At 41.0% G+C, this 13,405-nt stretch overlaps 1 protein-coding gene across 1 annotated transcript; it reads left to right on the forward strand.

The window, feature by feature from the left end:
• The first annotated feature begins 7,575 nt into the window (after nucleotides 1-7,575).
• On the forward strand, nucleotides 7,576-11,920 carry LOC136474090 (NAP1-related protein 2-like). Its single transcript, XM_066471702.1, has 10 exons — nucleotides 7,576-7,828; nucleotides 8,612-8,734; nucleotides 8,837-8,887; nucleotides 9,051-9,119; nucleotides 9,202-9,315; nucleotides 9,397-9,458; nucleotides 10,872-10,932; nucleotides 11,228-11,284; nucleotides 11,394-11,435; nucleotides 11,637-11,920. The coding sequence occupies exons 1-10, from the start codon at nucleotides 7,697-7,699 to the stop codon at nucleotides 11,679-11,681; spliced, it is 756 nt and encodes a 251-aa protein (XP_066327799.1). The 5' UTR covers nucleotides 7,576-7,696; the 3' UTR covers nucleotides 11,682-11,920.
• The last annotated feature ends 1,485 nt before the right edge of the window (nucleotides 11,921-13,405 follow it).

The following is a 13,405-nucleotide window of genomic DNA, read 5'->3' on the forward strand; positions in this document are numbered from 1 at the left end:
TTTTTGTGTGTCCGCTTCTTGATATTGTTTTTTTGGCTTCTACTTTTTTTGTCGTTTTTTATTTCCTTTGAGGGCAAAGGCTGTTTATTGTTTCATATCAGGCAAAGGCAATGTTGATTTTGAGATTTGATATGTCACTGTCAGGCGAGTAGGCAACGAGTGTTCTTGTGCAAGAGCACATCAACAAGAGTTGCATTGTTATAAAAAAAAGGCACAATAGTCATTTTGGTCCTTCAACTATTACTCGAGGCTCAATTTCATCTTTAAACTTTCAAAATAGCTGTTTAGATCCTCAAACTTTAGTTTTAGGTTCAATTTCATCCTACAACTATGAAGATGATCGTTTCAGTCCGTAAATTTTGCATTTTGGGCTCAATTCCATCCATAAATTATCAAAGTGCATTTAACTTTTATTTTCAACTCAATTTTGTCTATTTAAAAAGAAAACTTTATATTTTAGACATAATTTCATCCATAAATTATCAAAATTATAGATCTGCTATTGTTTTCCATGCATTCTTAAAGAATAAATAGTGTTCGATGCAACTATAATTACTCCCACAAATATCATTTAGTCGGATATATGTAAATTGTACCATTATAAGATAACACTAAAAATAATAGCTTGGAATTATTAATGGCCACGAATAAGTTTTTGGATGAATATTATTTTTCTATCTCCAATCGCTAGTGGTGTTGGAGCTAACCAGGTGCAACAGTGCAGCTTTCCACATAGAACGTAGACAAAGGTGAGTTGAAAATAAAAGTTTAAAGAACAAAATACACTTTGATAGGTTATAAATGAAATTGAGCCCAAAATACAAAGTTTGAGGACTAAAACAATTATTTTCATAGTTCTAGGATGAAATTGAGCCTAAAAGTAGAGTTTGATGACTAAAATAGTCGTTTTAAAAGTTCAGGGATTAAACTGAGTCGCGAGTAATAGTTGAGGGATCAAAAAAGCTATTCTGCCATATAAAAACGAGGAGTTGCATCAACGTGAGCCTAATTGTGGAACATCTTGCTCTGGTGTAACTAACCACCTAACGACAAGGAAACAACTACTCAATGCGCCGACCAGCATTAACAGTTCAACATCTTCTGGTTTCAACTACGAATCAAAGATGGCTATGAGATGTTATAGCATAATAACAAATGATAATGTGTCGCATACACATTTCAGACAGATAAAAACACTTCTTTTTATTCAACTTATATATATTACATACATCTTGCTCAGACTGCCACAACCATGGCACTCTCTCCCCTAACAAAGCATCTCTGTACAATTTATCTCTATACCTGAATCTTTGGATCGTGTGCTCCAATGAGGGCACTCTGCAAACGGAAACCCTCAAAACCAAACTCTGATGGGATTGAGATTATGGACTGTTGCTACAGAGCGCGGCGCTTTTATGGTCTGCCAGCAGGATACCATCTTCGTGTAAGGCCGTGTTTAGTTCGCCCGAACCGGCGCCGTCCGATTCACGGGCGCAACACTGTAGCTACAGTACATTTGTTTTTATTTGGTAATACTTGTCCCATCGTTGACTAATTAGACTCAAAACGTTCGTATCGCAAAGTACAATCAAACTGTGTAATTAATTTTTGATTTCGTCAACATTTAGTACTCCATACATGTACCGCAAGTTTGATGTGACGGAGAATCTTCTTTTTACATAGTGCCAAATTCTGGAAAATGGGGGAACTAAACATGGCCTAACATGTATGCGGCGGAAGCTTCTGTTTCAAGAGAGGGAAATCATCAGCATGCTTCTCCATGCAAAAACTACGCAAAGACAACACATCTTGTGGTGCTTTATACAAGTATAGTATGTAGTTTCTTGCGCCGAAGCTGTTGCTTCATGCTCTTCTCTTCTTTAAATCATTCTTGGCTTGTTCCAGCCTACCTCCTTTTGCTGTGGATTTAGTGGGTCCAATGCAAGGCAGTCCCATTCAAAGATCCAAAGAGCAACCACGACCAAAAAAACCACTGTAACTGCAAGCAACATTCCCTTGTCTTCCAGTTTGTTCAAAATTTGGATAATCCTATCATTTATTCAAGTTCAAAGTATAAGTATCCTCGGGGCCGTCTTAGGGGGTGCGACGGCAGGGGGGCCATGCCATGAGAGGGGCCTATGAGTATATGTATGTACATAGTACTTAGTGGCCCTGTTCGCTTTGCTAAAAAAACAAGCCGAAATACTGTTTCGACTGATTTGTTATGAGAGAAAAATACTATTTCAGCTGAAAAGACAAGCAAAAAAGTATGAATTATAAGATAAACGAACAGGGCCAGTATATGTATTATTATAATAAAAATTTAAAGGTCCATACACTTAGCACAAGTAATCAGGAATTAGCTTGTCATCGCTTCCTATACTGATATCCGGTTATTCCCCATCGCTTCCAACATATGCTGCAAGTTAACTCTTATTAGTAGTACTATACACTTTAATCGTCATATTAAGGGCTTATTTGGGATGACTCCTCTTCAAGTGCTTCTCCGAAAGAGTCAAAGCACTTGACCAGGAGCCACAAATTGCAGCTTGTCCTCCAATACTTAAAAACAGCTCCGGCTCCTCTACTATTCATGAGAAAACGGATCATCCTCATCCTCTTAAAGTGTTTGGTACGGCGCCCCCGCATGAGAGCCGGAGGCATGCCAAATAGGTCCTAAAAGATTAGATTGCTAGGCCCTTGCCGGTGGCTTGCCCAAGGATACTTAAAATTGTTGAAACGTCGCTGAGTATCCTATACATGATATAGGCATCATTTTGTAATCATAAGTAGGGGGTTGGACAAGGACAATATGCAGCCTGTTCGTTTCGTCGTAAATGATCGTGGATTATTTACTGCTGGCTGGTTTGGTGTGAGAGAAAAATATTGTTCCAGTTTATAATCCACGATCGTATACGAGCAAGCGAACATGTTGATGGTAGTGTAATATTGGCAACCAATTGGTAATTATGGAGTTTTGAATGCTCCTATTTTGCCGTAGCCTTGCAGGCGAATCAAACTGCATTCATTCCTCCAAAGTGAGTAAAAACAAACCATAGGGTTATATAAAGGTAGAAAAACTTGAATTGTGGTGAAACAATCCTTTTTAATTGGCAGAGATGCAAGAGCAACTTTTTTTTTATAGCGCACAGGGACTCTCTCTCCTCCTTAATCCAAACCAGTGTAACATTGTCCCTGCTCGAGGAGATTGCATCACCATCCAAGGTTCCAAAGTTCTTTTGTAAATTGATTTGAGAGTTTACAAAATTGACTGGAAAAATTGAATTAATCAATTCAAAGTTTCCCTAACCTATTTGAAATTATTGTAATCAAAAGTATCGCTTTAATTTTAATCAAGTATTTAAATTTTTTATTTGGAAGTTTTTGTAAATTGAGTTGATGTTTCCAAATTAAAATTTCATGTCAGTCGGAGGGTTTCTCTTTCAAACTGTAGCGATACCAATCCCATTAGGTATCCTAAGTTTTATAATACTTGATTAGCATAAATTTTCTATAAAGTCCCATAAACTTAGTAGGACCTTACATAGGACCCAAACCTATGCCGCTATCATAATTATTGACATAAATTACTTCTTAAATGGTTTGGTTGTGACAAAATATTGTTTAAAGCTAAGGTGGATAAAAAATAATGTCAATGAGTCAACTTAAAATTACAAAAAGTCAACTAAACTAATTAAAATTGATACTAGGCTTGAATCTTTATAACATATTACAATCTATATATAAATATAAATATTTGTAGAATCCAATAATGTCAGGCGAATCCTAACAACCTTGGTTGAAACCGATGGTCAAGGTGAAAGGGGTGCCTTCTGGTGGCAACGGGGAAGCGCAGCCAGGTGATCCCATTTGGATGCAGGAAGCGTTGCACTATTAGCAAAGTTGTTAGGATCAAAATCCTAAGTAAAATATTGTTTTACCTGACAATATCAGATGCCAGCAAAGTGGTGTGGCGATGCGGATGACAACGATAGGTCCGCGATGGTGCTTGTGGATACAATGGGAAATGGAGGAAGGAGAAGGACGAGAATACAAGGATCCCATGACTTTTTTGCATAAATCATGTGTCACCTATGTTGCCATGTCGAATAAAGTGTTACCTCATGGTGGATTTGAACTGGATGAGACAACTTTAGAAGTTCAGTGAGCCTAACGTGTAAATTAGTAATTCAAGGTCTGAATAAGAACACAGTGATAATTTAGGGACCACCAATGTAATTTACTCTGTAGGATACATGTTTTGGCTTGTTAGGTAACTAATAATAACTGTTTAGGGTACATAATCTGGCTTGTTACGTAACTAGCAAATATGCTCGTGTGTTGCAATGAAAACAAATCGTCATGGAATCCATATCATAGCCGGACATGAATTGTTTTAACTCGTATGAGCATGATTCGTGAGTTAATCACATATGGGATATGGAGGGCGTGAGGGCATTTTGGGGAGTAGAAAAAGACGAATGGAAGATCACATGACTCTTTAATATTAAGTATAGATCTGACACAAATACAATATATATATAGCTATACAAATATAGATATACTTCCTCTATTCCCAACTGTAAGTCATTTCGTTTTTCTAGGTACATAGCTTTTGCTATCTAGATACGTATGTATCTAGAAAAGCCAGAGCGACTTACATTTTTAATGGACGGAGTAGATATTATAGATTAGTAGATGTGCCCGTACGTTGTAATAGGATGTATAACTTGTTGTGCGGTCACTTAGACGATTTGTGGTCCAAAGATTTATTCAACGATTGTCGTATGTTTCAATATGTTCTGTAATTAAACGTCGTACCATCGTGACATGTCTTGGAATTGGACGTCATACCATCGTTGGATTTTAACTCATATAAACACGAACACATGGAGAGGTGCGAGAGCATTGTGAGAAGTAAAAAAATACAAACTCTTCTCTCTTTAGGGCCTGTTTGTCTAGTTTTTTTTCAGGAGCTTTTAGACCTTTTGAAAAGCCAAAAAGATCTCGTGAGTCAAAAGCCATAGTGAGTTTTTAGGCTTTTGGCTTATAAGAGTTGTTTGCCTTTAAAAAATCCAAAAGTTAGTAGTTTAAAAATGACAAAAAAAACTTAAACAAACATGACCTTAATATTTAGGTAAAAATAAAGATTGAGATATAAATATCACTCTGCTTCAAACTGTGATAGTCTTGATTTTTAAATATATAAATATTATTTTTATATATATCTAGATATACATAATGTCTAGATATATAATAAAAATAAAAATCTAAAAAGATTAAAGCCTCTTTGGCAGGGCTCCTGCAAGGGCTTCAGCTCCGGCTCCTGCAAGAGCTGTGCCAAACGTCTGTTTTGGAAAGGGCTCCGCATGGGGAGCCGATCAAGAGCCGGAGCCATTTTTTGCTTGCGCAGGAGAAGCCTAAAAAACAAGCTTCGCGCGGCTCCTTGTTGTGGGTTCACGTCGTCTAGTGCGAAGGAGCCGTTTTGCCAAACGTTTTCTAGAACGGCTTCAGCTTCTCCAGAGATGCCAGAGCTGTAGCCATTTTCAGAGGAGCCAGAGTCCTGCCAAAGAGGCCCTAAAATAACTTATATTTAAGAGAGCAGATAGATATGGACACATTCTTTGGATCCTAGGCACCGCTAGGGCCCAGATGGATTTGAACCAAATATACATGTTATTGAAGAATAGGGAGTGGAGGGAAGAAAGAGAGGAAAGGGAAAGGATAAGGCTGTGCTGATGCTAGGTGTCCCAAAAGGAAACGTGGCGTGTTCATTGGTTAGTAGTAGCACATCTAACATAGTTTATTGGATGGATATATATCTTCTTCTTCCATCTACATCTGCACCTAAAAAATACTTAACGTCATCGTCAGCGCCTAATAATCGCCCCGCTCGTAGTAATCGCCTCGCTTCCCTACGTGGCTACGCCCACGTACGTCTACGAAGTCCGAGTCCATAGTTCGTGTTCGTGTCCGTGTCGTAGCCAACACAGTCACAGGGACGCGGGTCGCGGTGATCGGGGACGGCGCAGTACGGACTCAGGAACATGGCCGGGACACGATCCAAAGGACACTGGATCAGTAGTATACATTTATGTAAATAAATATTTTGGGATCATTCGTTACGTTCCGGATTCATCGTCCCATTTATTCAGGGATCACATTCCCATCTTCGAACAACCCCTTACGAACTGGCATCTTAAAATTAACAATCCACGTTCCGCGTACCAGTGTTCCTCGTCCTTACGAATCGGAAACTTTTGTGACCGTGGAGCCAACATACTTAGTCCGCGTACGTCCGTACCTCGCCTGATTGCCCCGGGTCTCGATCCCATCGTTGACGCAATAAACGTTTGTTAACCGAACAAGATATCCGGAAGAGATATCTTTCTCTGCTTGCTCTCTACGCCAGGCTATGTCCATGCAAACTTGCAGCTCCACGTCCACTAACGAATCCTATCGAACAGAGAGACAAGCACAACCACTGCACCCAGATGGAAAATAACTAAAAAAACAGATGTACGGAATAAATAGAAAGAGAATACAGTTACACTTCAAATAACTAGAGAGAAAAAATAGACAAGGCATGAATGGATTTGAATATAGACTAGGCCATCACTATGCAAAGTTGTTTATTAGCTTTCTATTATTTTATATATGCTGGTAAAAATTTCGTGACCCCGGTACAATGACGGACATATATCTAATATACTAAAAATGTTTTAAACACTGTGTCCGTGAAAGAAAGTAACTATAGTATGCGTGCCACTTAAAGTGCTTCACGTTTGACCATGTTTGTAGTAAATAGTATTCACATTTATAACTCCAAATTAATTTATTATAAAAATATATTTCGTAATTAATCTAATGATGTTTATTTGATATTATAAATATTTATATTTTTTTAACTATAATTGATCAAACTTGAAGTACTAAACCATGACACTGTTTCAGAATTGCATTCTTTTACGGACGGAGGGAGTAATATATAAAATCAGTTAAAGAAAAACTAAATCAGGTGTCCAATTGGCTCGTTCCTACTTCCTACCCACATGGCTACCCCGTCACTCAAACTGTCTCCAATAGGTGACCCATATGGACATCCAAATCCAAAATAGGTAGCAGAAGACCTAAAATCAGCCTCCAACAGAGTAACTATACGGGATATCTATTTTAGGTTGTTCGAGAGGCACAACTCAAATATGAGTATTCTCTCTCCTGGAAATCCATTTGCAGAAATGATTCTCTTTTGATTCTGTTGTTGGAGAGGATGTCGAATGAGTATTGAATCCTTTAACTATAACACTACCCAAATGTTAAATATGTCTTGTATTTTGAATATTGCTGTTGGAGATAGTCTCAAGCGGCCGAAGCCCAACGCAGCAAGACAGGCACACGCCGCGCCGCACCCGATCCTTAGGGTTAGGGTTTTAGAAAAACCCCCGGGAGTGGACAGTCCCGCACGGATCCGACGGCCCGGCCCACCCGAAGCCGACCCAACATTCCACGAGCGCGAATCTCAGCACCGCCCTCTATTATAATAGAGCTGGCGCGGGGCATCGCGGCCTTCTCCCCAGCTCCGCCTCCCTTTCCTACCTTCCTCCCTCCCTCTCCCGGCTCGCGCGGGCAGGCAGGCGACACAGCGAGAGGTTAAAACCCTAGCGCGAAGGAGGCGAGCCAGGCCAGCGCCTTTGCGATGACGGCACCGGCGGACAAGGGGAAGAAGGCCAAGACCGAGGCCGACGGCGGCGAGGAGAACGAGCAGATCGACGGCGCCCTCGTCCTCTCCATCGAGAAGCTCCAGGAGATCCAGGACGAGCTCGAGAAGGTCAGCCGCAAGGCTCTTCTTCCGCTCTCTGGGCTATTTTTGGGCTGTCCTTCGTGCGGCGCGGTGGGTTGTGCGTGGTCGGTACTGTCGGATTTGGTTGTGGGGTTTGGGGTAGGAGCGTAAGGTTGTGTGGAACTTGGGAAACACCGCTGTGGTTGTGGTATGCGGGAATTTTCCGGCACTGAGCAGTATCGGTTCGGTTGTTGCTAGTTTTGTCCGGGCACTGTACCAATTGTGCCCCTTGAGGTTGGAGGGTGGAATTCTAGTGGTAGTCTCTAGCTGGAGAGTAGGAGGCTTGTGTCCTGGCTGATACGTAAGTTGCTTCTGGTGGCTGAACCGCTGAAGTTAGTAACTTTTGTTATAGCGTAATTTTGTTACAATATGCCCATAATTTTGTTGCTTCTGGTGGCTGATACGTAAGTTGCTTCTGGTGCATAATTTTGTTATAGCGTTAAAACATGTCTAGTTTAGTCACAGCATTTAGGTGATTTTGATGTGAATACTTGTAACTTCTGATGCTCGAGGCAGGGTGTTCCTGTAGAACTTTTTATGCTGCCTCTATAACCAAAATTAAGCAACACAGATCGTGTGTTTAATAACTCTTGCTACCTTATCTCATTTGTTGATAGCACGCCCTGATACTCCACGTCATTCAGCCATGGCATACATATGAGGCAATTTGTTGAAAAAGGATGACTTTTTAAGACAATTCAAAGCGATCATTGGTTCCGAGGCTGTACTATTTACTATGGAAGTTTTGTAACACTTGTTCATTGCTGACAGGTAAATGAGGAAGCAAGTGACAAGGTTATGGAGGTGGAGCAGAAATACAGTGAGATTCGCAGACCTGTCTATCTCAAGAGGGGAGACATTATCAAGACCATCCCGGACTTTTGGCTCACAGCGGTTCGTAGGCCACTCTGTGCTATACAAATGGGTCTCTCTGTTGGAAGTGTTTACGGATACATCTGATTCTAATCTATTGTGTTATGTGCTGTTACCCTACAGTTTTTGAGCCATCCTCTACTGAGTGAGCTTCTGACTGAAGAGGATCAGAAGGTATTCTATACCTCAAACAATTTACTTCCCAATCCCTTGAAATTATGAATATTGAATTGAAAAGCAAAAGAAACATTTTGAATTTAAAACCAGTTTTGTGGTTATTCTTCATGGATCTATGTATCTATGTAACATAGAGTTATCTTATGATCCCTCGTTGCAGATATTCAAGTACTTGGACTCAATTGATGTGGATGATTCTGATGTTAAGGCAGGATACTCCATTCATCTTGTAAGTATCATTTCTTACAGTCAATTACAGTTTCCACATTGGTTCACTTGTATTTACTTGTTTAATTTTAAAAATCTGGCAGACCTTCTCTGAGAACCCATACTTTGAAGACACAAAGCTTACAAAGACCTATTCCTTTGCTGATGATGGAACAACCACAATAAAAGCTTCTCAAATTAATTGGAAGGAAGGAATGGTACTGTTATGTTCCAAAATTACACATAATGCTTGTTTTAGATGTAGAATGTCTAATGCTTTTTGAATAATGTATGTGAAGGGACCTGCAAATGGAAATGGTATTAACAAGAAGGGGAGCAAGCGCCCATTAGTAGAGGAAAGGTTGGTTATTAATACCATGTTTATTATTGTTTCTTTTGGTTTACCCTTCCTAGTTAGATTGTCAAGTTGTCTATGCTGTCATTCTTGTTTGTAGTCTTCTGTGATGCTCTCCTTTTTTTTAATGTATATGCCATGGTTGATATAGCGCTAAGATTTTATTTATTGTGACCTTATGCATTTAGTTGTCACATTGTTATGGTTTATAATTATGGACCCGCATTTCTATCTAATCACACATTTTGTTATGTATTACATGAATTCTTGTGTCATTTGTGTAGATTTCTTACTACATACTGAGGTATTGCACCATACTGTTGTTGTGACCAATGAACAACCAGTGGATTGATTAAGCAGTTTGTTTCTCTTGCTTTTGTTGCTATAATACATATGGCTTGCTTTGATTAGTGTTGACCTCTTCCCATGGTTTGAGGTCATTGACTTTCAAATAATCCTGCTGTATGCAAATGTATGACCTTTTGGACAACGGTGCATTCAATTTTAATGAACTTAGCATGAACATACATTGGCTTATTCTGGAATATACAACTATACAAGTAGGTCTGGCATCAAAAAGCACTTCCATTCTATTGTGCTCTTGTAGTTGCTAACCATTGTGAACTTAGCAGTCAGTTCAAGGTTCTTAAGGAGGTAAGATGAGGCATGCCAAATTTGGTGTGCTTTGTCACCAGGGGCGGTCCTACCTTGGGTCAAGGGTGTACAAATGTACAGCCGTTTTTTTTTTGGCATGAAATATTTAACATAGAATGTATCATACATGTGTACTGGGATATTTTGGTTACCTTGAATCATATAATTCCTTGAATCATCTCGTGGTTACCTTTCTCAAGCTAGATTTCTCCCCTACAGTTTTCTTCTAATATATAGATTTTAAAGTCATTTCAGGCTTTTGAAATCCTGTGCCTGCCACCGCTTGTCGTCTAGTTAATCGCTCAGCCAATCTGGATACATGCTCCCTTGTGGCCAACACGATATGCCATTGTCTTCTAGCGCTTGAGAAAACGAAGTCGATATTCTGTTGGAAACCATACCAAAATGGCATAAATTCATGAAAAGTGTGCATCTCTTGGTGTGAACCTTGTCGCATGCTCGCAATCTTTTGTCTCTGGACACGTGGCTTGCAATCTCTTGTCTTTTTTTGACGTGCATACTAACGGTCTTATTTATGAGTAGAATACCCTACTTATAATAGCTTCCCTATGTTACCGGCAAACCTGTTCTTAGCAAGATACTGTAGTTAGTAACTGTCTTTGAACTATATTCTTATCGGATTATTCTGAAGACTTTTGTTGATTATTGCAAAAACTTTCTTGCCTATCATCAGTGTGTTGTCATTTATGCCTTCAGTTACACTGGAAATCAGAAAGGTAACGTCTTGTTTCGTTTTCCTTGCAGTTTTTTCACCTGGTTTGGTGATACAGAGCTCAAGAGTCTTGCTGATGGTGTGCAAGATGAGGTAAAAACTCATGTCACTCTTTCTTGATAGCGTTATTCACATTGTCGCCAAACTGCACTACTCTACTAACTTGCCCAGTATTTGTTGATTGGTGTTGAATTAAAATTTTCAGACTTTTTTTTTTGTAAAAATAAAAACTGAGAATACCAAGCAAAATGTTATGCTTGAGTTTTTGTACTTATTTAGTTTATCTGATCAACTGGCAATCTGTTCCATGTGTTCGTTTTGGAAGGCCAGGAGTTGCATGCTTATTTTATTCCTTTGAGAGAGTTTTCTGAGATTTCAAATTGTGCAGGTGGCGGAGATCATCAAGGAAGACTTGTGGCCTAATCCTTTGAAGTACTTCAACAATGTCAGTATTGTTGCTTACATTTATCTTAAATCTTTTTATCTGGTCCTTACCTTGTTGCCTACATTTATCTTGAAAATATTTTTATCTGGTCCTTACCTTCTCTTCTCAGGAGGTTGAAGATGAATTCGAAGGAGATGAAGATGACGATGATGTAAGCTTATTATCTTGTTTGCATTATGTTTTCTTGCGACTGAAACAAAAAGCAGTGATTCCCTGACAAACTTGGCGAACAACATTGTAGCAAGACAATTGTTTTTTGAGCATAGAGCAATAACAACTATAGCTTCTAGATTTATGTGTCTGTTTTGTCGATCAAGTTTTCCCTCGTTTGATGGCATCTTGTGGTTTGCAGTTGGACGAGGATGATGACGATGACGACGGTGGCGAGGAGAACTGAGCCCAGTGGCGTTTGGATCAGAATGTTGTCGGAACTTCATTAGCTGTTTGGCGGATGGTGGTGTGGCTGGGCGGAAGGAATTATGGGACCCCTTTTGGGAGATTTTTTTTTTTGGTTGTTTGACTTAGCTGAAACTCACCGTAGGGAACTGTTTAATGCCTTCTGAAGTCAACCAACTTTGAAAGGAGGCTGCTATATTATAATCTGGGTATATCTATCAACGCAATTTGACATGCTCATGTGCTTGTGATTCGCGTTTGTTGGTGCAATCTTTGCTTCGTGCGATGATTTGGTTTCTGTGTCGGTCGGTTGCCTTTGGCTTCTGCGGATGAAATGACATGTCTCATTGCTATTGTTAGCCCCTCGTTCCGAACAACACAGCAACAACAAAACCTTCCCAAACAAGCAAGTTGGTTAGGTTAGAGTTAAAACTCAGCAGAAACAATCAAGGTTCAAGCATGTAGCTGTTGGTTCAGGCATGTAGCTGTTGGTTCAGGCAGAAACAATCAAGGTTCAAGCATGTAGCTGTTGGTTCAGGCATGTAGCTGTTTTCTGTAACACCCACACTGTACAGTCTTTTGCTAAAACACTGTATGAGCATCATAATTATGTGTAAATATGTGTAATATAGGGTGTAAAGCAATGCACGTAAAACGCTACATGAGCATTATAATTATGTGTAATATAGGGTGTAAAGCAATGTACATAACTCGAAACGTTCATCGGAAACGCGAAACGAATATTATATTTCATGTTATGTTATATCGCTTAGGGTTTTAAACGAATTTTTATGGAACGAAAATGCTATAGAACGCATATACGAAACTTTAATAAAGTTTGTAGTTTAAGCTTCGTAGGTGACGAAGAAATACTGGCGGTCGAGAACGGAATTCACTAGCTAGCGTATCGAATACCTTGGAAATCGAATTCGACGCGAAACCGTCTGAGACTTCGTCGAATTTCCTAAGTCGGACAACGCTTTGACGAAGCTAAGTTCGGTAATTTTTGTAGAAGAATCGGGCTAAGTAGTGGTATGGTCTTAGGGTTTGTTTTAGTAGCTTGACATGTCTTCTTGAGAATGGAATAGGTGGTTTAGCAATTGAAGTTTTGAGTTGGATTTTTGGGACGCTTTAAAAAGCATGCATGACGCGTTTCCAGACGGTTGCAGCGTCTGGGCGCGGTCACCGTGCTCGGCACTCGGCGTCGCTGCGCCGGCAGACCGACGCGCACGCCCGCACGCGTGCCACCGCACTGGCCAGTCCTGCCGCTGGCTCCGCGCTGCTGGCCACTGCCACCTGCTGCCGCGCCCAAGCACGCGATTCACGCACGCGCGTGCGCGCCGCGCTTAGCGGGCCTGGCCGCTTTGCCGCCACCGCCGTCGTCGTGGGCCCGCTGCCCTGGCCAGTCCGCTGTCGCCGCTTTGCCGTGTCACTGCCTACGTTGCGTCGTGTCCTCGCACTGCTCGCGTCGCGTCTGCCTAGGTCACTCTGCCACCGCCGTCACGTCCGCCTAGCCGCTCTGCCGCCTCGCGCTCGCCTGCGCGGGACCTTGCGCGCGTGGCCACACTTGGCCTGCTGCGGCCGGCACATGGCCCTGCCCGCACATCGCCTTGCCGCGTGTGGGCTTGCCCCGCCTGCATTGCCATCACATCCGCGCTCGAGGCGACGCTGCGCGGCTACCTCCTCAGACCGGCGCCATCCACTACGGCACGCAGGGCTGAGCCG

Source organism: Miscanthus floridulus, chromosome 8, assembly GCF_019320115.1.
Source record: "Miscanthus floridulus cultivar M001 chromosome 8, ASM1932011v1, whole genome shotgun sequence".
Taxonomy (NCBI): Eukaryota; Viridiplantae; Streptophyta; class Magnoliopsida; order Poales; family Poaceae; genus Miscanthus; species Miscanthus floridulus.